Below are 23521 nucleotides of genomic sequence, written 5' to 3' on the forward strand. Positions count from 1 at the left end.
GCTTCATTAAAAAGCTTGGCCATCCAGAGCACATTCATGGCAGCCAAATAAAGTGTCAGACTGCATTTTTCATCTGCAGATTAAACCTATGTAAGCCTGAATTAAACCAAATTAAATCTGAAAATGAGAAATAAACCAAAGCCAAATAATTAGGGAGGCTTGTGTGTAGCGAGCAGGAGGAAATGGCTTCCATACCATATGTAGGACTGGTGGTTCCGGGCTGTCACTGCCTCAGTATCTCCAATCCTTTTTGCATTTATTAAGAGATTAGAGCCTTCTGCTCCGTTGTTTACATACAGCAACACATTGCAGTGATTTATTCTTGTGAAACACACATGGAAGTGGAGGCTGACCTTCCTCATTCTTTCATCTTTTGTGATCTGAGGGAACATCCTTTTGCCCAAGACTCTCTAGATTAAAAGATGTGCTATCCCTGATCATGGCGAGGGTGTTTATTCTATTACAATGGAAGTCTACGTGTTGCTAAGAGTGAATTTCACGCTAGCCTCGAGATTCTTTGTGCACTGGTAAGTGCATCACGACTGCACTGTGCTGGCTTGGAAGATAAAGTTTCTGCTAATCAATCACAAAGTGTCCTATTTTTTTTACCCTCTTCCATCTCCCTGCCTTGTCTTGCATGAACTCAGTATTCTCAGTCTATGGAGCCATTTGTGTAGACATTTCAATTGCTGCATAGCTACACATCAGCGGCTGTCTGTGTGACACCAGCCTGCCAAATTTAAATGTTTCTTTACTTGATAACACACATGCACAGACACACATCCTGACAGCCATAATGTTGGACAGAATGAGTCTGTGGAGAGCAGAGACTGGTCAGTGCTCCGTTACCTCCAGTGTGTTAGATCCTCAGCCAGTCCATTGTGCTGAAATTCAGCCACAACCGCACAGTATCTTCCCCAAGCAGGCCCCTTATCATGGCCCTGAAATGACTCGTCTCTCAGGACGCCCACAACACAGACGCTTTGGATGTGAATGTGCATAGCTCGAGGTGAGGGAGCAGAGCAATCTGGTCCTTTTGTTCCATGCATGACAAACTGGCTCTCAAGCTACTCATTTTCACTGCATCTTTAAAAGAACTGTGTAATTTGTGACCTAAGTGACTGTAACAATGCAGATTTGTTTTTGTGTTTTTAACATCTCATTGCCTAGTGATTGACTTTACAGAGGAAAATGAATAAAACAACACACAAAAACAGCTTCCATAATACTGTACATTCATTTCCTTATATACTCATTTTTTATTGACTGTAAACTGTGTGGTAAACAACTGTCAGCTCATAATTTTTTTATGACATGATGGGGCCTAAAATAGAATCGTGCCAGTTATCAATCACTGCTGACACTGGGAGTGTCAATCGAACGAATGCTGCGGTGATAAATTGCATTTCTAAAGACATCAGACAAAGCCAGAGGTTGTCTTTTTCAAATTTCATGTGCAGCAAATTGCTAACACAAATATCCATTCAAGCAGTTCATTCAGGCGTTATGAAACACACATTTATCTGAATCCAGCTTGAGTATTCCACTTGGCTAAAAAAAAAAAAAAGGCATAATTTGTTAAAGGGATATTTTTCATTATGCATCTTTTTAAAAAAAAAAACAAAACAAAATCTTTTATGGAACGCCTCAATAAAAACTCAAGACCCAGCAATGATTCATGACCTGAAAATAGGAGGAAGACCTCGTGTTCTAACGCATGTTGCTCTGTGGTTTGGTTGGAAGACCTTCCAGTGTAAGGAAAATACTGCTGCGCTTCTGGGTAAAATGTTTCACTTTATTCTCTCTGATCTCGTTAAAAGCTTACTCACTTGGTCGAGTTAGAGTTACGGATTCACCACATATGCTTGCAGAGCTTTAACCAAACAGCGTTCGGGCAAGCCTCCATAGACTTCTCCCTCACTGCATGAATTGTAAAATGTTTTGCCTGACTTGCTCACAGCAGAGTATCCATCAGTCAAAGCAATACAAAATTGTGTCCTTTGATCAACAGCGCGGCCTCTGCACATCAAGTGGCAATCTCAGATGTGAAACAACACAACCACAAAAGTCAGTTTTGCCCATTACCTTTTTATTTACAGTCAGCAATAAGGTATATGAAACCTACTTCATGCTACAGAGCTGATGGATTCCACAACTAGATGTTACAGGAATCATCTGGCAGAGAACAAGTGCCGCGAACAGCTCATCAGCTGAAAAGTAATCTAACAACTCTGTATCACTTGGCCGCCTGCTCACAACATTCATAACACCAGCCGAGGGATGCTGCAGATCATCAAATTGTGAGCTTTATAAAACACCTCAATCCGCAGCAACAGACATAAACAGTGCTTTGGTAAATAGAGATGACCCCTGAAGGTTACCATCATTCACTCTCGTAGACTGATAAATGCTCCATAAAGACTCAACGTGCCTCGTGACAATGCGACAAAACTCTGCCGTCATGAAATGGAAACATATCAAGCTGTTAAATCTGTTCAACAACACGACAAACGCTGTACAGTGATGCTACTCGAAGAGCCTCAAAGTCACAACAACATGTATGACAATTAATTCTAGCTTTAATTTTCTTTCTCCTGGAGTTTGACCCTGGTAATTAGTGACAAACACATTACAAGATAACACATGAAGGTGTTGACACACTGGTGAAACGCAATTTTAGTAACAACATCTTCACCTGATAATCAGTTCTAACTTGACATCAAGGCCATGCAGACTGGAACAAGTAGTTCTGTTAATAACACACACGTGTTTGTTTGTCTCACTAGACATAAAAATAATACAGGTAAAGATTTCTATGTGACCAAAGCTCTTCAAACAATCTTAAAATGTCAATACTGTATTTAAACATTATATATTTTACATCATATTGGGCTAATGTGCTATTTGGAGGTTATTTAACTGGTAATTATCATCTAAACATGAAGGTGAACACCAAATTATGCCTTTTACTTAAAATAACTTTAAACGAATTGTGGTGGTTCAAATCAGCAAATCATCATAAAACATTGTTGCTGAAGCCTTGAATCCTTGGCATAGACAAACTATTACAAGCAAGAAATAAAACCAAGTTGAGGAGATTCTTTTAGCTGTTATGTTATATTCCTCCAGGTTGAACAGCACTACTCCAGAAAAGACCAAGTAAACAGTCCACAGATCGACTCATTACGCCCTGATTAGTCTCAGACTTCTTTTCAATTTGAAATGCAGCAGATCTCAATTTGCTGATCAAGCAAGTCAGGTGGACAAGATATCTGCCTGATACAGAGATGCCCGACAATTAGGGTTCCGTGTTTCAGCTCTGGTCCAATCATTATCACTTAAAGGAAAATAATGAAGTGCAAAACTGTCAATTCCTTCACAAATTGACAAGTGACTGGCAGGCACAATTTTACGTCAAACTTTTAGTGTTGGTGTGTCGTACCTTATCTGGGTTTTCTTCAATCCACTTCTTTACGGTGTTCAGAGCAACATCTGCTGCAGGCTCATTAGGATAGCCTGAGGGAAGAAAAATGATGTAAATACTAGTTGTTTCCAGCATGTAGATGCAAAATGGGAAAATCAACACTAAAAAAAACAGACAAGAATGTAGACAAACTGAGACCACCACAGGAAACCGTTTATTTTGCTCATCTCAGGTAAATGAGACCAAATAGCTTGATCGACTGCTGCAGACATGCTGCCAAATGTAAGAAGATGTGAAAACACAAAGACATATTACAAGTGTAGTTTCAAGCTACGTATACACATCAGCAATCACACCCTCATTCATTACCACCTCAAGCAGAACTGATTGTTTTGTCTTTATGGGAAAAATTAAACTTAGATGTGTGATTATGCACACTATTCTATCAGCTTGGTGAAATGAACATGTAGTAAAGACAGCACGGCAAAAACACGACGCGCATATTAACAGTTGTGCCAGCAGAGGAACCATAACACTGTGTTAACACGATGTGTGCATGGGAAAAGAAAGTCTGTTATTTGATTATTTTCTAATTAGGCCAGGAAAAGGAAGACTGCTGGATGCTGATCTCAAGATCATTTGCTGCCACTAAAGCTAACTTCACTAGAGCAAACACTTACAGTGAGATATTGACTTAAAAATCCTTTGGGGGCAGCTTTACCACAGTAGAAGAGTAAATATGCCATTGCCAAAAGAGCTGAGAACCTGATTTAGAGTCAAGTTTCAGTTGTCTTCGTGATGTAATTATACACTCTGGCAAAACAAAAAATCATCACCTGGATTTATCGAAGCAAATAGCCGAAAGCCTCCCATTGGAGTATTCCTAAAGTGATTATTAAATTTCATCTAAAAGTAGTCTTTTTAATCCTAACTGACGCAGTAAGAAGATGTTACTGTTTCTGAAGCATCACAATCAAGCAAAAACTGCTGAAACAAATGAAACTGTTAAAAGCTCTCCAAAGCATTTTTTTTAAATAAAAAAAATCCTGCATGATTATGGTCTGAGATCACTTCAACTCTTGGTAAAATAAAATCCACAGTAGAACTCAAAGTAATGTTTATAGTAGTGAAAATAATATAAAAAAATAATTATTTTGGGCGGTGGGGGAGCTAAAGACTGGACTTAAGAGCCAAAGATGAAGATGATTTGTTCCGAGTATAGGTTTTCCTCTTTTGCAGAATGATGGGAGCATTAAGGCCAGAAGTCTGGCAGATGAAGTCATGGATCCATCAAGTTTTGGTCATAGCAGACAAGCCTGTGGGGTAAACATTATGTTCGAGGAATGCTGCATTTGGTCAGACAACATTCATGTTGTCAATAAAAATGTTTGCCCATAAAACCTTCACTCAGTAAAAGGTTCTTCTTTTTATTCTCATTTTCCCTTCTAACACAGACATATTCCAAGGCAACAACAGAATCACCAGACTTAAATTGTTAATGAATAGTTCAGGGAGCATGAGTCATCACTTTCACACACAGACCAATGACTACAGGCGTTAACGCGACTGAAAATCATTGAGATGCTTTGAAGAGGATTTTACTTCATGCTCTGACTCTCTCATTGTCTATACAAAACCTTCACAAAACCTAATGCAACTCTGGACAGAAATAAATGTGGTAAAATTATTTAAACTCACTAAAATGATGCTACAGTGCTACAAGTTACACTTTCTTTGGGCAGGCAGTTTATTTGAGTGCGGTTGTCTGTGCCTTCACAAACACTGATTCAAGCAATTTACCCCAAAGCTTCTGCACAAATCCTCAAGGTAGTTAGAGGCTGCCCTACAAGAACAACCTTAGCAACACATGACCTGTTACAAATTTCAGACCAGAAGCCAACAAACAAACTTGGCCCATTTCTTCAATCAAAGTGACCCAGTAGAGGATTTAAAACTAGACGTGCCTGTATTTAGAAACCCCTGACCTCCAAAAGGGACGACAGGTCGGAGCAGACAGTGTCTTCGTCTAACGACACAGATCAAGACCTCAATTTCAACCCGCATTAACTGATACAAGGGCCAGGCCACAGTTGTAAGCTACCGGTTATTACATGGTTCACATTTTCAAATATTTTTTCCTCACCTCAGTCATTGACATAACTGTATGACCTTATGAAACAATCTAACAAGTACCACAGTGACCTATCCTTCCACTTGAGTGTTAAAAAAATGAAAACATCCTAAGATCCAGCCGAACACTTTCTGAATTCTTTCATCTCCAAATCCTGTCAAAGCCACTCAATAAATACTCCTTAAATTCTCTAAATCAACTGCCTTAACGGGCAAAACAGGGTGTAGTTTTATCCCCACCACCTTCAACTATCTGACTGCGCCTGATGTGTCTGTATTTTTTTTCTGTTTTTCTTCTCCTCCTCTTTCCCAGCTTGACAGGAGTGGCCGAGTTACACTGATGAGAGGAGAGGGGCTGAGGTGCTGCCAAGCCATAGCTGAGATCCTGTTCAAGCTCAGGGTGAAGCAGGATGTGAGCTGCATACCAGCCGGCAATGACAGTCAGTCTGCTCCTATGGCTGCGTTATGCAGCATCTGTAGACGGTACAAGGTCTGCTCACAGCTCCAGTCCCTCAAAAAGTGTCCCAAGAGCTGTTCACTCAGAAATTAATCCTGAATGCCAAATTTGCAAGTCACCTGATTCCTCTTGTCTCGCAAGCGCACTTAACCTTTTCAGTGATATCACCTTTTCTGCTGATGCTTCCTTTTGAGAAACTGTTTCCACACCTGTGCAGGTGTACCAACACTCCGACTCACACATCAAGTAACATACGCAAACAGATGTGCAGAAGACAGAAAAGCTGAGGAAAATAGTTTTGGGGAGATAGGACCAGCTGTTTAAAAGAGCACGCACTAAAGTGGTGTCAGAAGCACAAATACGCATTAAACAAAAAATATGTGCGTATTTAGAAAGTAAGTACCTGCCTTTGTGTGCTGACTAAGACACCTTAAATATGAACGCAGCAATTTAAAATTCAAACTAAAGTGTTCTTAGTCATAATAACTCCTTCTGGTCACCTGAAGTGAGCTGGTGGCACGGAGAACATTTAATCTATTCAGTGTGGGGTTTCTACAAATGCTCTATTGATTTGATAACTATACCTATTAATCATAGCAGAGCTGAAAGGGGAGTAAGAGAGGTGAAAAGAGGTGAGCCAGAGGGCTAATGAAAAAGATAACAGGGAAAAGGAATGATACACTTGAAGTGGACTGGAAAAGAGATGACATGAAGAGAATTGGAAGAAAAGTTTAAAAAAACAAAAGTATCAGCAGACCTAGCAGTGGCCGAAACGGAGAACCCTACTGTACAGCAACATCAGCAGCACAAAGTTCAAGAAGATCATCTGCTTTCTCTCATCATGCTTCTTTAAACTTTCCTCACTTGTCCTCTTCTTCGCCTCTCTGTCTATTCATATCTCGGCCAAGTATACAGAGATTACCACGTAAAACAAAATACTCTAAACCCTAAATTCCACCACTCCTAGCCCTACAAAACACAAACCATCAGTGGCTCTGTTGACACAATCCACTTTCTAAAAGATCTCCAGAAAACACAGAGTGAACAGAGTTGTTTTTAACTGCTGGAGTACGCACAAAAATGCAGAAACTCAGTGACACGCCAACATTTTTGCCCTTCACCACCTCGTTCTCAGTTTTCCTGGATGAGAAGCCAATCTGTCAAGTGGAGAGAAGCTAGCGTCAGGGGCAGTGATGGTGGGCCCTCCAGGGTCTCCGCTCCTGTTGGCTCGCAACTCTCCTGTGCAGAAAATATGGCTGGCTAAGGGAGATTTGTCTTAGTGAGGCGCACTGATGGGATCTGTGCAGTGCAGCGCCACTGATGAGGGCTCAGGTGGTGAAGTGTTATTTCTGCTGAAGGCTTCTTTGCTTTATCACCAGTGAGAGCACAGTATCCTGAGAGGAAGCTGAGGAAAATCTATGGCATGTGCCATGTAAACAAAGGGTTATAGCTGCACGTCCATGAATAAAGTACATAATGTTTGCATCAAACAGTCAGGAGTGTTGCAGCTTTAGTTCTCACAACGTATTCACTGAAAATGACCTGAGAAGATTACAATATGGCCATTTGAAAAAACATTTCCACAAAATTTTAGCTGAATTTTCAGAAATATAATTTTATATTTTGCAAAATTAGCAAATGTGCACAGTGACTACTTGTTTTAGCCTAAACAAGTTGCTTTAACATTTGTCTGCACAAAAGCTATTTCAAATTCAGACTTTACTTCAACTTTACATTTAAGGTTATTTTTTAAAAATGTGTGGTTTCAGTGTTTTTCCATCCTCTGATTCGGCAAAAACACTGTCTTCAAGATAAACACGTTTGTTATAAAAATTTATAGAAATGCATATCTGTTATATAAGTTGTTTACAAATATTTGGGTAGACTGTAGGCCCAAATTGCAAATCACACCAGTTTGTTCTTTCTGAGTGGGCTTACATTATGAAGAGAACACAGCAGCCTGCTGTTTCAGTTTTGTTTTTCTTTTTTAGGATCACTGAATGGGATCTAGGTTTGTTGAACATATTAATTTTTACTCAAAAACTCCAAGCACATTTTTTTTCCTCCTCTTGAGACACAAAGTGTGTTACGGGTTCCACTCGACTTCTTCACAGTTGTGGCTGATCAAGTTCATGTGTCAACACTTGTCATTTTGAAAACAAGTGCAAACAGTATGCTAACATATAATTTTAACTCACACATTAATCCTTGCATAATTTTATTTCCATTCAGTATTTGGTATTAATGCTGTTATGACAATTCAATTTTTATTTATTTATTTTTCATCTCTCCAGTTTTGACAGTTGCTTGAACAACTGTAACAAAACAGTTTCACAGCAGGGATCAATAAAGTTTTTACTGACTTTGTTATTTGCAGGCTTTGGAAAACTCTTGTAAAGTTTGGCTTGCTTTTTTTTGCTGCTATTTGTAATATAACAATTATAAGCATTGACAATATTACTGTCCTCCTTCTGGGAAAACCCTTTGTGTAGTGAACAGGAAGTGTACCAAGTAAGACACAGTATAATACAATCCTGATTAGTTGGTTGTGGTTTGGGCAGCAGCAGGAAATCATTAAGTGAAGGCAGTACAGTTAAGGGCTGCTCTAGTTGAGGGCAGCAGTGCTGCGTGTTCATCTGGAAAGTGAGCTGGGAAACAGGGTTGTCACCCCATCAGGGCTCAGAGGAGAGGCAAGTTGACCCGGGGTGGAGGACAGAGTAGCGCCCCAGGTCTCTATACGCCAAAGCATGGGTGTCAAATGGCCTGGAGCAGCTCCTACACCAACACTGGAACACGACAGGAGGGCTGTGACCGACTTTGCAGAAGGTTACAGAGACAAAGAGAGATGGGAAGCTGCTTCATGAGGAAGAGAGGCAGGAAAAAAACGGGGGAAGACAGAAAGCAGTCTCTATGGCACAAGAGATGATGACCTTCCTTGGAAGAATTCCATAAAGGTGAAGTCAGGCTCTGTCCTAAATGCTAAAATTAGCTCTTTCTCATTTACTTTTTAAAAACATTTTTAACACCGAACAATATGCAAAAGTTAAGTGGTCAACCAAGTTTTGCTAAAGCCTAAATTTATTGTCGTGTTGGTGGAAAGTATTTTTACATTTGGCTTGTCATCCATAAAAATGGTAGAGCAAAGCAAGTGTTTAGCACAAAACACACTGGGTGACTCAGTTAAATAGGCTACAGAGTTCCTGTTCCCTCTGTGCACACACTCTGCTGCCCACTGATACAGAATATTGCTCCAATGTACCTTGAAATTCCCATCCCAGCTGGAATAAGCTCCATGTAGTAAATCCGAGGTTTTAAGAAAAGGGGTAACTTTCCCAGGCCATCTCTAGCAAGCTAGCTGCAAGCCATCACTGTTAAGAGATAAGGTGCCATGAATGTCTCCAAGCTTCCTAATCCTAGAAGGGGATGAAGAGAACCAGAGCATGATGCTGGCTGGAGGAAAAAAAAAAATCTTTGCTGTTCAACACCTTTGATCTGGACAGCGCAGCAGTATGGACATACCGGTAGAGCTTGGGTGGATTACATCCGCATATCTCCTTCAGCCCCCAGTTGGTTCTAAAACTCCTTTGTCAACAAACCTCAGATCTGTCACAGAGACAGATGTGTCAAAGGTGGAAGGCTAGCAGTAAACAGGGAAATATTCGTCCAAAGTAGAGCAGCTGCATAGCTGAACAGAGCACCTGTGATTGTTTTGATAGTGTTATAAATGCATGCCTGCAAGGATATCTGTCAAACTAACAGTAGACATATTCTTCCTGTCCTTCTTTTCACATCACACCAATGAGTCTCTTGCTCCATGCAAAGATTAATCTTAGCAGACATCTTTTAAATTGCATCTATATTTACAAGGCTGCTGGAAAGGGCTCTTTTAGTGCCAGGTCACATGTGCACTTCACAAGGTAAATTGTCCACAGTGCATCTTAAAATGGGATTTTTATGCATGTGGCTATCCTTGTGTGTCTGATATGTGTGTGAGAAAGATGTGTCAGAGAAAAAAAAATATCACAAGAGACATGAAAATGTATTAGTGGGAGGACAGAAAATAAAGGGGTACTGAAAGAAAACATGACCTCTGTAAGTCGAGGCAGTTGGACTCTTGGCGCTTATGCTGTGAGACATTGAGAGGTGTCTTCTCCTTGGACGGAATAATCCATTTAAACCCGACTTGTACGGCTGTGATTGATGTACAAACAGAAGCAGCACTTAATAACCTCTATCATGCTGGGTGACCTCGTGGCCCACCGTGGGCACCAGTTTGTTTATGGGTGGTACCTCCGACACACTATCTGTGCAGAAATTCTGTTGTGGCTAATGGGCCGGACTGAGGGATTGGACTGTCAGCGCAGTGTGAGCCCTCATTTTTCTTTCCAAGCGTCTAAGGTACGACCTGCGCTCCCTTACTACACCCAACCTCCCTGTACCGCCATCATCTGTCAGTGCTGACTGAGTCCTCCGGAATATGGAGGCGTGACAGAGAGTGTCAATTAGCATTAGCTTTCCTGACAATTCTGGTTTTCTCATCACACAATAGCCTTGGATAACTTGTTCCTAATTTCTCTTTGTCAAAATGTAGAGGACCAGGATTTTCTTTTCAGCCCCATTTCAAGTGTATAAATGGGACAACCACATGTGTATCAGTTGTTGCTTGGCTCTCATATTTATAAAAGGACAGCTATAGCTCTGTGCATTCTTCAGAGGCAGATAAAAAAGGAACACACACAGGGAAAGAGATGAGGGGGATGTGACTCGCACTCTAAAAAGCTTTTGTTTACATTGCCGGGATGGAAGCTGACCTTAAAGGTTATCTAAAATGTACATAAAATGTCAAACCTCCTGACAAGAGAGCAGGGCCTCTTTCAGAATATAGCAGTACTCTGGGGGCACAGCGAGGAGTCAGAGAACAACATCACAGCACAGTAATGCTGCGTACCCCAGTTCTTTTCCAAGTCCCTCCTCTATTTGCCCTCTGCTGAGTGAAGATCTTTAGTCTTAATCAGCTGTATTGTTCTGTGGAGATGCAGTTATGGGAAGCGCTAAGCTGTTTATTTATTGAACAGGCTGTTTAATTCCTCCCCACCACTGCATGCTTGGCTCTGCACAGACTATCTCTTTGATGTGAGGGGGCTCCTGGTAGAGTGCTATGACAGACTCCCACTGGTGATGCAGCACACACTACCACAATAAACAGCAATAAGTTGTGGCCTCGTCAGCAGCAGCAGCATACAGTACAAAATACCATCCTATTTTTTTCTGCACACACTACAAAGCCCTCTGCGTTCAAACAGCGGATCTACATTACCTTGCAAATATTAAAGCCATCCTTTGGTATTCTGTTTCATTGATCATTTGAGATAATGAGCATTTTATTTTACGTTTGGAACTAAAACTAGCGTTTGGGTAATATCAAATAATCCACCGACAACATTCATAATATTTCCGTAATATTTCTTGTTTTATATGTGTGCATAACCAGGATGCACAAAAGAAACAACAGCGTTCAAAAAGGTTCAAAAATACCCTTTGAAGAAACTATTCTATCCACGTAAAGAACATAAAGGTATAAAAACCTTGTCATTTCTAAACACTTTCTCTACGGGTCTTCACTAACAAGTATATATAAAACACTGCATTGGGATGCATGGCTGCCTGGAACATCTTGTAGCTATTTACATTCAGGGAACTTTCAGCTGGTTTAATGAGCACTGCCAAAGTCTGTCAGGCTGTGTAATCAGTGCTCCTTTGCGTTTAGTAATTCAGTGTCCCTTGGTGACAGCTGCCAGTTAGTTATGGTGCAGCTTTAATAAAGGAGGAAGGGTGATGGCTTAGCTTGGAAATTGCTTCACTTTGTTATGACTATTTAGAGAAAATAGCAATCTCAAGCAGATGTAGGATCTCTTTGTCTGTTGACGAAGGATCTTGTGTTGCCCCCCCAGAGACAGATGAATTACTTTATTGTTTTTTGTTTTTTTTCTTGGTTTGAACAAATACTTACAAATCAAGGATGGAATCAAAACTAAAAACAATTTAACAACCTAAGATTCCTTGAAGAAATGCATGCTGCTCACTGCCAGTCATGCCAGAGTTTAAAACTAAAATCATCTTATTCTAAAAATTACGGAGTTACAGCTATTTGGTAAAAAGAACATTATGCACACTCGTATGCAAATATTGCAATATTTCACCTGATCTATTAGCACTCAGAGTACGTGTTGTAACCAACTCTCAGTTACTACCACATCAAGTTTTAGCTCTAGCTCTGGTTTAGCCATTTTTGTGTGGGCTAAGGTTGATTAGCTGTGGCGACCATCTTAATTCTAGTTGACTACAAAAGTTAATTTGGAGTAAATGTACATCATCCAATGTGTTGCACTTACATCATGTGCAACACATGGTCCATCTACTACTGGACCAAATGTTAGCTCAATATCTGTAAAGGTTATTGATTTTTAGCCATTTTTGTATATTTTGAAAGTTTCATTAAAATCCATCCAGTGGTTCACGAGATGTTTTTAAATCAGACAACTGAACACCTGCAGACAAATGCTGACATCATTGCTTCACTGCCAAACAACTTAAACAATGAACCAGGCCTATATAATTACAATCTCATTCTGGGATTTTATATAAAACCGATCTGTTACGGTTGCATCTTGTGATTTTTCATGTGTGGCTCAAGTTCCAAAAAAACACATGTGGCCAAAAATCTCTGCAAACCACATATCAGGTGGAGAACTGTCACTGATTTTAACCTATTATTCAAAAGTAGTTTGCAAACAAACTTGCTTAAGCAAAGCCATCTGTTTGTTTGATGGCAGATTTGGAAAAAAATAAAAATGTGGGACTGTTAATACTTCATTTTCAGTTTGCAAAACAGCTTGAAATGCCTTCATACAAATGTCCCTATCAGGTACTTAAAAGCACACTCAAAATATCTCAGCTGTGGCTGTGCTCATTTACACCATCGATGTTTGAAGAGACCTTGTTAAACCAAAAACAAGCAGCAGTGAAAAATAAACTCTCGCACCCACACTAACAAAGTTGCAAGAGAAATTAGGTCGATATTACAAAAAGAATCTCAACACAACAGCACCGATGACTCTCAGCACGTCATCCAATATAAAACAGTTTTTTCTTTTCTTTTTCAAAAAAGTACATAGAAATTAACATTTTGTGAACTTGCAAAAGTTCACAAAATGTAAAATGAAACAATCACCTTTGAACTAAATAGATAGAAGCAATTTTTATTTGTTTTATTTCGAGCACAGAAGCAATGTCCTCCTCCTCGCACATTTAAATACTGGAACATAGAAACATTTTTGCACCATTTCCACTACCGCATTTTATTTTTTGATGTCTTAAATTTTCTTGGCTTTCATATGACGTCAAAGTGATTAGAAACACTTAAAGTATTTTGAGATATGTGCTTTAAAAACTACAGATGTATGACACTGATGAGGTGGTTTACAGTGGCTTTTAATTCAGTAACAGCAACACACACTGCTGCACAAAACAAGCAGTTTGTTTATTTGAAACTGTGCTCAAGTTTACCAAAGTTGTGACTCTTTAATGGAACTACTTTGCTGCTAATTGTCAGCTACAGACAATGGAAATTAGCATGTTAATTATACTTTACACATTTGGCACCTGCTGTGACTATTGGAGCTGTACTCTAATTTAATTCATGGCATAAACTATATGCTGGTAAAAATATTCTCAGCAAACGAAATTAGAATTTTCCATACAGTCACAGCACCAACACTTCGCTTTTGCATAAAACATGGTTTGGAATCAAAACTCCTATTTTTGTTTATGTTTAATGTGTTTTGAATGACTTTGTACAAGTGACTTTAAGTGCAACAAGCAACTCTTTTCCAGCGTTGCCTTGCAGCACATTTAGCTTGGCCCCATGAGGGAGCGAAAGCAATGTTCAGGGTTTTTATTTTGTTAACCTTCATCAAAACTGTGTCTCTGTATATAATGTGAATTTCTCACAGTTTAATGTGATGACTGAAATATTTACTGACTTTGCTAAAAAGATATTCGCAGGATGAATGTGTGGAGATTGTTACTGTAAAATGACAAGGAAAAAATTACAAGAACTAAAAATTAAAGACAAAGCATTCCTTGAAGGAATTCATATCACCCTTTTCATGTTAGAGTTTCTAAGATTAGGATCATCTTATGATGAGAAATAACAGAGTTGAAGTTGTTTTGGTTAAAGTTTGAAAATAACATTATGAGGAATATCGTTGTAAATGACAGCTCTGTGTTGGCCTATTAGCTGTGGTAGCCATCTTGAATTGGTTAGACTCAAAAAGTCACTTATGGATGTATATTCAGTGATTACTTTGCAAACAGTTAATTCTAAAGGTTTCAGCAAAGATGTTGTGCAATTGGTAGCTTTTGGAGTATGTGTTGTGAATGACCGCACCAAATTTTAGCACATTATCTGTAAAATTGACTAAATTATAACCATTTTTGAGTTTTTCAGTTGGCTGTAGTGCACATCTTGAACAGAGTACCTGTTGGGGATCAGTCTGTTCCTAATGCACCAAATTTTAACACAATATCTGTAAAAAATTGACTACATTAGAGCAATTTTTGTGTTTATTTCAAAGATCAGGTGGTTGTGGCAGCCATCTTTAATCAGGTTGACTTCAAAAGTACGTCCAATTATTACTTTGAGTGTTTAATTAAAGCGGTTCATGAAATGTTTTGAAAAAAAAAAAATGAAAGATTAAACTTACCATAGATGCCTGTGGAAATACATGGGAAGGCCTGTAAGAAAAAATAAAGAAATTAAACTGTGATCATACAACCTCAGTGGAAAAAAAGCAACAAAACTGTCATTTTTATTAAAACAAGCTTGTGAAGTAAGTAATGTATGCACATGATGTTATTTTTCATTCACTGCAAAATAACAGTAATCATTTTCAAACAAACTCTGGTGACATCTGCAGCAGAGGAATTCAGACCTTATCAGTTGTGTGTCTGCATATTTCATGTCTGTGTAGTCACTGCAGAACATGATCTGTTTACCTTTGGATTTTGGCTGTTTACCTCTATTGTTTCACTTGCTTGTTCCCAAGAGAAGCAATTTACAGAATGTCTCCCACAAACCCCTGCAAAGCTAATGTAGAGCTACAATGTGAGTAGTAATCCAGCTCCCAGTACGATACACGTACCGTTTACTTTACCTGTTGTCTTTTCATCTCTCATGAATATTTTAAGTCTGACTTAGCTGAATACGTGGCATTTCTGCACATGGTTATGCAAAATTTCATCTGCAGTCATTTAACCAAATATTAATGCTCAGTAACCATACCAGCTTCATTTGGTTTTTGCCAAAGGGAAACAGTGGATCACAGTCATGTAAATTTGCAGGTACATGTACAGTAGTTGCTGCTAAATATTCTCCAACACATGAATTTATTATAGAGGCTGACAGATTCTGTCTGTTGCCTGCAGCCCAAACTAACACTAAGTTTCCTTCAGCGTGTTTCTAATGCCATACATTCAGACTGCAAGAAGGGAAACTAGGCAGCTTTCATTCTGTGTAAAGTTGATGCAGATTGCCCACAGTGACTCAGCACAGTTTCATTAACACCAAGGACATGCTAAGGAGGAAGCTTTTTAATGCATCACAGGGAATGATTAATCCAGGTTTAAAACATCTACAGAAACTGACATTATCCAAATAACTATCAACAACAAGATGTCATATCTATAAAACAAAACAAACATAATGTAAAGAATCTTAAACATGAACATTTTATGAGATAAAGAGCAAAAACCAACACATATTTATGGATGTCTTTTCCAAAAAGATTAAAAAAAGGTAACCACCTTGTAATAGTTCTTGCTTTGTAGCACTTTGCAGCAGACGTATTACTCAAGCATGGCTTTATAGCTGAAAATAGTTTCATTATTCTTTACTTCTGTGAGCTAAAACATTATGATGCATAGGCCTCGCTGTACACTTCCCCATTTCGCATTCATCTTTTTAAGTACATTAATAAACAGTAAAGAGAAAGGATTTTTTTAAAGGTCCTATTTGTCCTCGAAAGCAGCTGAATACGTGCCTCAGTTCCTGCATTCATCAAAAGGTGTGGCCACAACATTAATAAAATACGAAAGAAATTAAATAATAAAAAAAAATAAAATAAGCGAAAAACATTTTACTAGCAGCTCACACAACTAGATGAATACAAAACAACAAACCAGCTTAGAGATGTATCAAAGAAAAACACCCATATGTCAAAATCTCCCACTGCCAAAACTGAGCCCGGCAGTTTGTTTTTCCACACTGACCCTGTCAAGTTGTATTTAGAAGTATGCTGCTGTTAGCAGCTGTGCCAAGAGCACTTCATTTCAGAGCGAAAAGCTCAATTATTATGAAAGAGAAAGCTGGTAAATCCATGACTCTGTGTGTAATTTAGGAATAGTAATACAAACAAATATTCATGTGTTTTCAGTTGGAAGTAAGCATATTTCTCAGGTTAGAACAGCAAATAGTTAAAAATATACATTTTAAGGTGGCTTAGAACTCATTTTGAAATACATCTGGATGTTTGTCCTTGATGTAAGTGATGAGGAAGGAGTCTCTGTTTGCCTTTCTTTTTTTCTTATACCAGTTTTCAAGTTCTGCCTGTCAGGGTAGATTTTTCTTGTGTGGGGGATGATTTAAATCTTTTACCAAAGCTTTGACCTTTCCAGTTGACTGTCTGGGTCTGACACAAACCACAGATGATGAAGTATGGAAGAATGATTTTTAGTCAAATTCTGCCCATGGCAAAGACAGAAAAGCATGTTAGGATTAAAAGTTTATGACACCTAAATATGGAAACAAATAAATAAATGAACCAATTACAAGAAATCAACATTTGGATCAGTGAAAATTAGGCCACAGCAAATTATGGCAGCTTTAGATTGTACCACAGTTTAAGTGAGAACAAGGAGAAGGAAAAACTAATTCAGTCGTTAGTTAAGATGTCTTTATCTGTTCCTCCAGTCAGCCTTAGCTGACAAAATTGTCATCCTATTTCAGCTGAAAGTCTGCAATGTCACTCCCTTCAGCTTAAATATCTGCTCTGATGTCAACTAATTTTTTAACGTGTCGCAGGCTGAGGAGATGACAAACCATCAGCTTAATCAATTTAACTCTTTTCATTAGTTTACAGACTAATTCATTAAAGGCTGTTGATCTTACTGGTGTGAAAATGCATCAGATAATCATCTAATGCTGTCAGGATCAGACAACATGACACGTGCACTTACATGTTTAAAAGGTGCTCACTGCCAAAAGTGAAGAGAACCGTTAAAAGTTTTAAGCACTTAAGATGTTTACATTCTTGTCCATCACTCGGTAACAGAAGGGAGGTGTCTTATCACGTCCAAAAATCAATCCCTAGTTTAGGAATGACCCAAAACGTGCAGAAAAGACCAGAGACAGCCTGCATGAACAAAATAACTGCGTGCATGTGCTTGAAGGAAGTTTAAATTTCTTTCTCTTGTTTATTTACCTCACTGATAAATAAACCTACTTGATTTTAAAACCCTGACAGTAAGTTTAGCTCCTGCGACGTACCACACAAGTACAGCAGGGAATTGTAGCACTTTGCTGCAAGAATGCCTGCTTTAATAATGCACGCTTGTATAGGGATGAGACGAGCGGTGACAGTAAAATCCCTTATTGCATCACATTACTGCAAAGTTTTTCAAAGGCAAACATCAAAGTCATATCAACTGTTAGGACAGACTCAAAACCAAAACCTTGCAAAAACAAACTATATCAGTTTTAATAAGAAACCGCCCCGCTCAGCACCGTAAAGCTAATTAAGATACACTTATCTTTCTTTTCTGTTAAAATTGCGCCACCAATGATGCAGTTTTGTATACATGCCTTTACTTCTGCTTACTGTGTACGAGGTCGAGAGTTAATTAGGACAGTCAGTGGTATATATACAGTCATGACCTACGATTCCTTGTTTAAATTATTATTTCCATCTTTGGCTGCTCATTAGAAGTGAGTCAGCATGTCCTCCTGCACCCTAACATAAGGCTTCGTCTGACATGTGGGCTTGTTGCTGATTTTCTTTGCTTACCGAGTGTTCAGAAATTGGTCACCAGGGAAATTATTCTGTTGCTGCGACTCCTCCCTAATCTATCACGTCACTTTAAAGTGGAGCATCTTTTCTCTCAGCAACTCTGCAAACTCAAAAGGCATCACAATACAGTGTAGAGTGGCTTTAGCTTATTTATTTATTTTTGGCAGAACTATACTTGTGTTACATCGTTGTCTTGTTTTACTGATAATATTTACTATAACTATATTTACATAAACTGACTTAACAGTTTAAAATCACAGAACTACAGTTAATTAATGTACTGATTAATTAATTAGGCTAGTTTACTGAAGACAGTGCTCATAAAACTAAGTCATTGTTATTCTACAGTGAAAGCGACAGCCTGCAGTTTTTACTCATTTGTTAAGCGGCAGGAAGTGACAGAGTAACTCAACCTGCAGGAAGATGCAGCAGTGTCCTGCTGTAGGTGCTTTATTTTCATATGCTGCATGCACAGCAGAGTAGCCGAGAGGAGATAGGTGAGTAGAAAGAAAACCGTGCATGGCTACAGTGACTGAGGGATCCAGCCGGAGGAGCATTTGGTCTCGGCTGGCTGAGTAAATAGCACTGGACCCAGGATGCTGCCCCGGTAGACTGAGACCTCCTAGCCTGTTTGCAGATGGAATCTATGCTTATAAATCACAGCAGCATGAGAAGCCCCCTTTGCAAATATAACCATAAGGATAATATTATTCATCAGTGTTGCCACAGTAAGGAATTACACCAGAATATCTGAAAATGAATCCAAAACAATAGTCTTTGTTGACGACTGTAATGTTTTTTAAGCTTGTGTGTCATGCCTAGTTTCTCTGCTCGGATCAGCTACATGCTGATGCAGCGATGAGCCTTTCATGGTTACAGATCAGGATTATTTAAATATTGCATTAAAACCCTTTTATTCAGCATAATACCTCAGCCCATATTCTAACGTGAGCACTGATTGTTTGAGTGTCATTACGCTAAATGGAGGATGGAGAAATGTAAAGGATAAGAAACCTGGCACCTAATCGCCCAAGGCCCGCGAACCGTTTTCATATCTGTCGTGATTAAAAGTAACTTTTATCACAATAATAGCTGCCCACTAAGGACTCTGCATAACTGGTTGTGCAGAAAGTAACACACTGGCCATGATACTCAGCCTGAAAGAGCCTTTTCAGTTTAATCTCAATGCATCTGCTTCTCTGAGAGGAAGAATCCTTGTTGCTATGAAAGAACCACAACAGAATTAATTTAATGTCTTGTTAGCAATAAAAAGTAGAAATGCACTGCCAACAAGTCTTCTCAATAATACCTAATAAAAGGGTGACATAAAAATTCAGCCCAAAGAAATTGCAACCAGCACTTTCACAGTGTTTTTGTTTACATCAGCACAGATCTAGTTTACTGTTAGGATTTTGTTGCAGGATAGAAAAACACTGAAATAAAGTAAAATATGTAATATTAAAAAATGAGAGCCATCTTAACTTCGTCTGTTGTAGCAATATCTGATTTAGTGGCTTATTTCAAATAAAATGTATTAGTAAATGAGATGAGAAATGTTTAAATGTATACACTATAGGTGACAGTGTCACTGTGCAATTTCAGTCTAAATACCATGAAGATATTTAAGATATATTGTATGTTCGTTTCTAAATCTAGGTGTTTGTTCCTTTTTTTATTTTCCAGAGTAAAGTGAAAAAGTGCAGCTTATTTAGGAAAAATTCACCAACACTATCCCAAGTCCTTCCTGACTTTAATAAAAAACAAATCTCAATCCCACACGGGAACAGACTGAAGCTGGGAAGTGGTAGATTGTAGCTGGACATAATTGTCTCTTTTTGAATGTAATGAAAATCAGGGTGCTCGGTGATTGCCGTCATCACACTCAGTTCCACAGCACTGATCCCATCTGCACATGCAGTGGATGTTGTGCTGCAGGGACAGAAAGGCAGGCCGCTACATGTTGGTCAGCCAAACAATGACAGCGGTGGGATGGATGAGCAGAAGGAAGGTGTAACTGTTGCAGCCTTTGAACGGTTCAGGCCAGTGGAGCCAGTACAAACAGATACTGAGGTGAAGCCTGCTTGATTCATTGGTCCATGACAACCTATATGCTTGATCAACCACCGTTCACTCTAAAAGCAAAAGGGATGATGAGCAGACGCATTAATTCTTTTTTTACACAATTCACTCATGCTTACAGATCTGCCAGATCACTCAAACAACTTAATAGAATCAACGCTGAAGTGAGAAGAGCTTAAATAATAAATACAGCAAATGTACAAATATTGTCCATTCTTGTTGAATTATCTTGTTTTTCATTACACACCTCTCTGATTTCCAATAAACGTGTTACAATGACTTAAAGAAACAAAATACCACTGAAGTGAGCACTTTTTACATTTCTATCTGAGGACGGCTCATAAGTTTTATAAGAACTGACCACTAAGCAACAGAGAAAGACAAAAATAAATAATCTGTGGATGGACTGGTGACCATTATATGACCCACACAAGACTGACAGAACTCTAAAGAGAAGCTGCAGAACATGTCAGGTAAACTCAATCACAAAACGCACTCCTGCTGCTCACCTGTACAAGTAATACAGCTGCAGTCGTGCCTCCTGTCAGAATATTTTCAGTTCTTTAGAGTATATGTCTTATACATTATATTTGTATTCTTAAAGTTGGTGAAAATGCAACTGCAACGCGTGCTGATCCAAAAGCAAGCTTTAGACTGACAACTGGGTTCACAGAGTGGTTTTTTTGTCTCGTCAAGAATTACGTCATGAAATAAAGTAAATATTAAAATAGAGACTGAGCTGAAAGGAACACAAAGATGAGGGCTGTTGTTGGAGACAAAGGAGATGTCTCCTGCTTTACTCTCAGTGATGTTTCAGTCAAAAGCCTTCCAGGGTTTGATCTTTCTCAAAATTTGTAGAAATAAAATGTCAAGACGAGCATTTCTGGTAAAAGCTAAGCAAATATTAAAAAAACTGCAGCTATACTAGTGCACAGACTGCAGCAAAATTATTTTAATAGAATGACCATGGAAGTGCGTGCATATAAATTCCATTTGTTCCAACGGACACCATCCCCTTTTGACAATTTATTTAACTGAACATTCATTTCCTTTAAAGCTTTGAACTTTGAGTTTTGATTGCAATCATTAGTTTGACAAATTTATAATAATCAAATGAATTCCTCATCGCATTTATCACAGGAGCCATGGCATTATAAATTGTATTTTTATCGAATCATAGCAATGAGGGCCATATGTGGAAGAAAATGTAAGCCTGAGCACAATGTTTGATTTGAACATTTGAACCTCTGCATAAAGCAATAGAAGACATCATTCAATATGCCTCAAGGCTTATAGGCTTGTTATTATTCCAAAGGGTGCTTATGAAATGTAGAGCATGTGCACACACTGCATTCAAAATAATCTGCATGTTGGAGGCCTAAATAACAGGTGGTCATAAAAAAACTGATCAAAGACGTGACTTGAAGGCTTCTGCCACAAGCTATCAAGACAGTTTTGTTAAGAATCTCAAACTGAGACGGCCTCTGAAATGCTAAAGATAAAAAGAACAGACAAATCGAGCCATATACGTCTATGTGGAAAGTAAAACTGGGATATACGTGGATTTTCTAACATCCACCCCGTGTCAAACTTTTTAAGTAGAGATTAGCCGCATATGGAGTCAGAAAGTTAAAGTTATCAATATTTTTTACAGTCCAGCTCATGATGTGTATAAAAGAAAAAGATTATTCCCAAGTGGCTGATCTAAAGAAATGCATAACCACTGGTGAGCAAATTTCAAGAGACGTTAATTTCCATTTATAAATCAGCTTCAATGGCACATTTAATCAGAGAAATGAAATGAAAAAAAAAAGGAAAATGAATTTTCTGTGTTTTTCAATGTGAAAGCCATCCTATGGTACCCTTCCAACATAAGGCTACTAATTAAACATTTTTTTCCCCTTTCAAGGCGTCCTTCAACATTTCAAAAGCACCATATCAAAGGGGCTTCAAAGTCAGAAACCCCTCTGAATTTTGAGTTGACAGAGCAGCATACATATGAAGACAAGTGACTTGCTATATGCCCCCTGTCTTTGTGGCAGAACCAATGTAAGACTAAAATCCTGACTGCTGCATTGTGCATACTAATGACTGCAGGGACGAAAACCTTGCCTTACTTGGTTTGTGTTTCGTAAGGAGAGCCTCAAAGTGATCACCAGACTGGCAAAAGTGGCTTAAAACAAGTAACCATTTAAAAAAGGCTTTTGTTTTGTAACAGTTCATTAATGAGCGAGTACGCAGCAGGGATTTGCCAATACTATGAGCTAAAATCTGCTGTGCATTAATTATAAAGAGTCAGTGTACAAAGGTGACCTAATAAACACCGGAATAGTTGATATGGCAAAGTTTAACCAGATCTTTTGAAGTACGTTCTATGAAAAGAGGATGAATATCTTAACCGTTCCTGCAACAGGTAAGATAATAATTATTCATTGGTATTAATGGCCTCAGTTAGAAAAAACAGTTTAATTCTGATCAATTTAAGCTAATGGCTAGTTTGAGAATGGAAAAGCCCAAAGAGGAGTGCAAAGACTAAAGTCTCACAGACTTCATAACATTTCGCAAATCTTTAGACTGCAGTTAATTTCACAATACAACGTGGATTACACGGGGCGTTTTGGTTATTTGCAAGTGGGAAAAGCAGCAGCAGGTAGCTGAAGCATTTCCTGTGCAGGCTGGGGCACTTCCAGCAGGAATATCATAACATTTCTCCCAGATTAAACATTTAACATGAAACTGATAATGATGTAAAAAGGTTTATATAAACAGTGTTTGAGTGAACAGATTTTTTTTTAGATTGTTCTACTTTTAAGATAGCAGGAAGCCACTTTAGCATTGCTCAAATTAGCTGTTAGCTTGTTAATTAAGTCAGAAATAAACTTTTTTTTCTTTGAAGTCCAGTTTATTCAAAAAAGGTACAATAAAAACTGATCATAACCTTTAAACAGAAACCCACTTCGAGGTATCTGAAATATCATTTACCCAATAATAATAATAATCCCAGGGGTACCTGGGATTAATAACATATTCTGATCATTTTCAGATCAGCTGTAAAAAAGTAGTGTCTCTAATATGAAAAGTTTAGGTACTGAACACTTCTAACATAATTCAACTTATTACAACCCCCACTTCAACTGCATATATCAACAAAGAGGAAGACTGATTGTGTAGGGACAAATTTTGATTTTATTAGCAAAACCAACGGCAACAAATTAGGTTTAATGCTCACGTCATTTTATGAAGAGTTTAGTCTAAAGGGATCTTTAGGAATTACTTTATTTGCTAACTAAACATTACGGTTTAAAA

At 38.5% G+C, this 23521-nt stretch overlaps 1 protein-coding gene across 4 annotated transcripts in view; it reads right to left on the reverse strand.

Moving 5' to 3' along the window:
* The window catches only part of macrod2 (mono-ADP ribosylhydrolase 2), a 403284-nt gene that overhangs the window by 78556 nt on the left and 301207 nt on the right, over positions 1-23521 (reverse strand). For all 4 annotated transcript variants that reach the window (XM_025005187.2, XM_017412992.3, XM_017412994.3 and 1 more), the window contains exons 7-8: positions 14777-14807; positions 3443-3516 (exon numbers count right to left, since the gene is read on the reverse strand). In XM_025005187.2, coding sequence (XP_024860955.1) covers positions 3443-3516; positions 14777-14807 — 105 coding nt within the window. The remainder of the gene's footprint in view (positions 1-3442; positions 3517-14776; positions 14808-23521) is intronic.

This window comes from Kryptolebias marmoratus, linkage group LG22 (genome assembly GCF_001649575.2).
Source record: "Kryptolebias marmoratus isolate JLee-2015 linkage group LG22, ASM164957v2, whole genome shotgun sequence".
Taxonomy (NCBI): domain Eukaryota; kingdom Metazoa; phylum Chordata; class Actinopteri; order Cyprinodontiformes; family Rivulidae; genus Kryptolebias; species Kryptolebias marmoratus.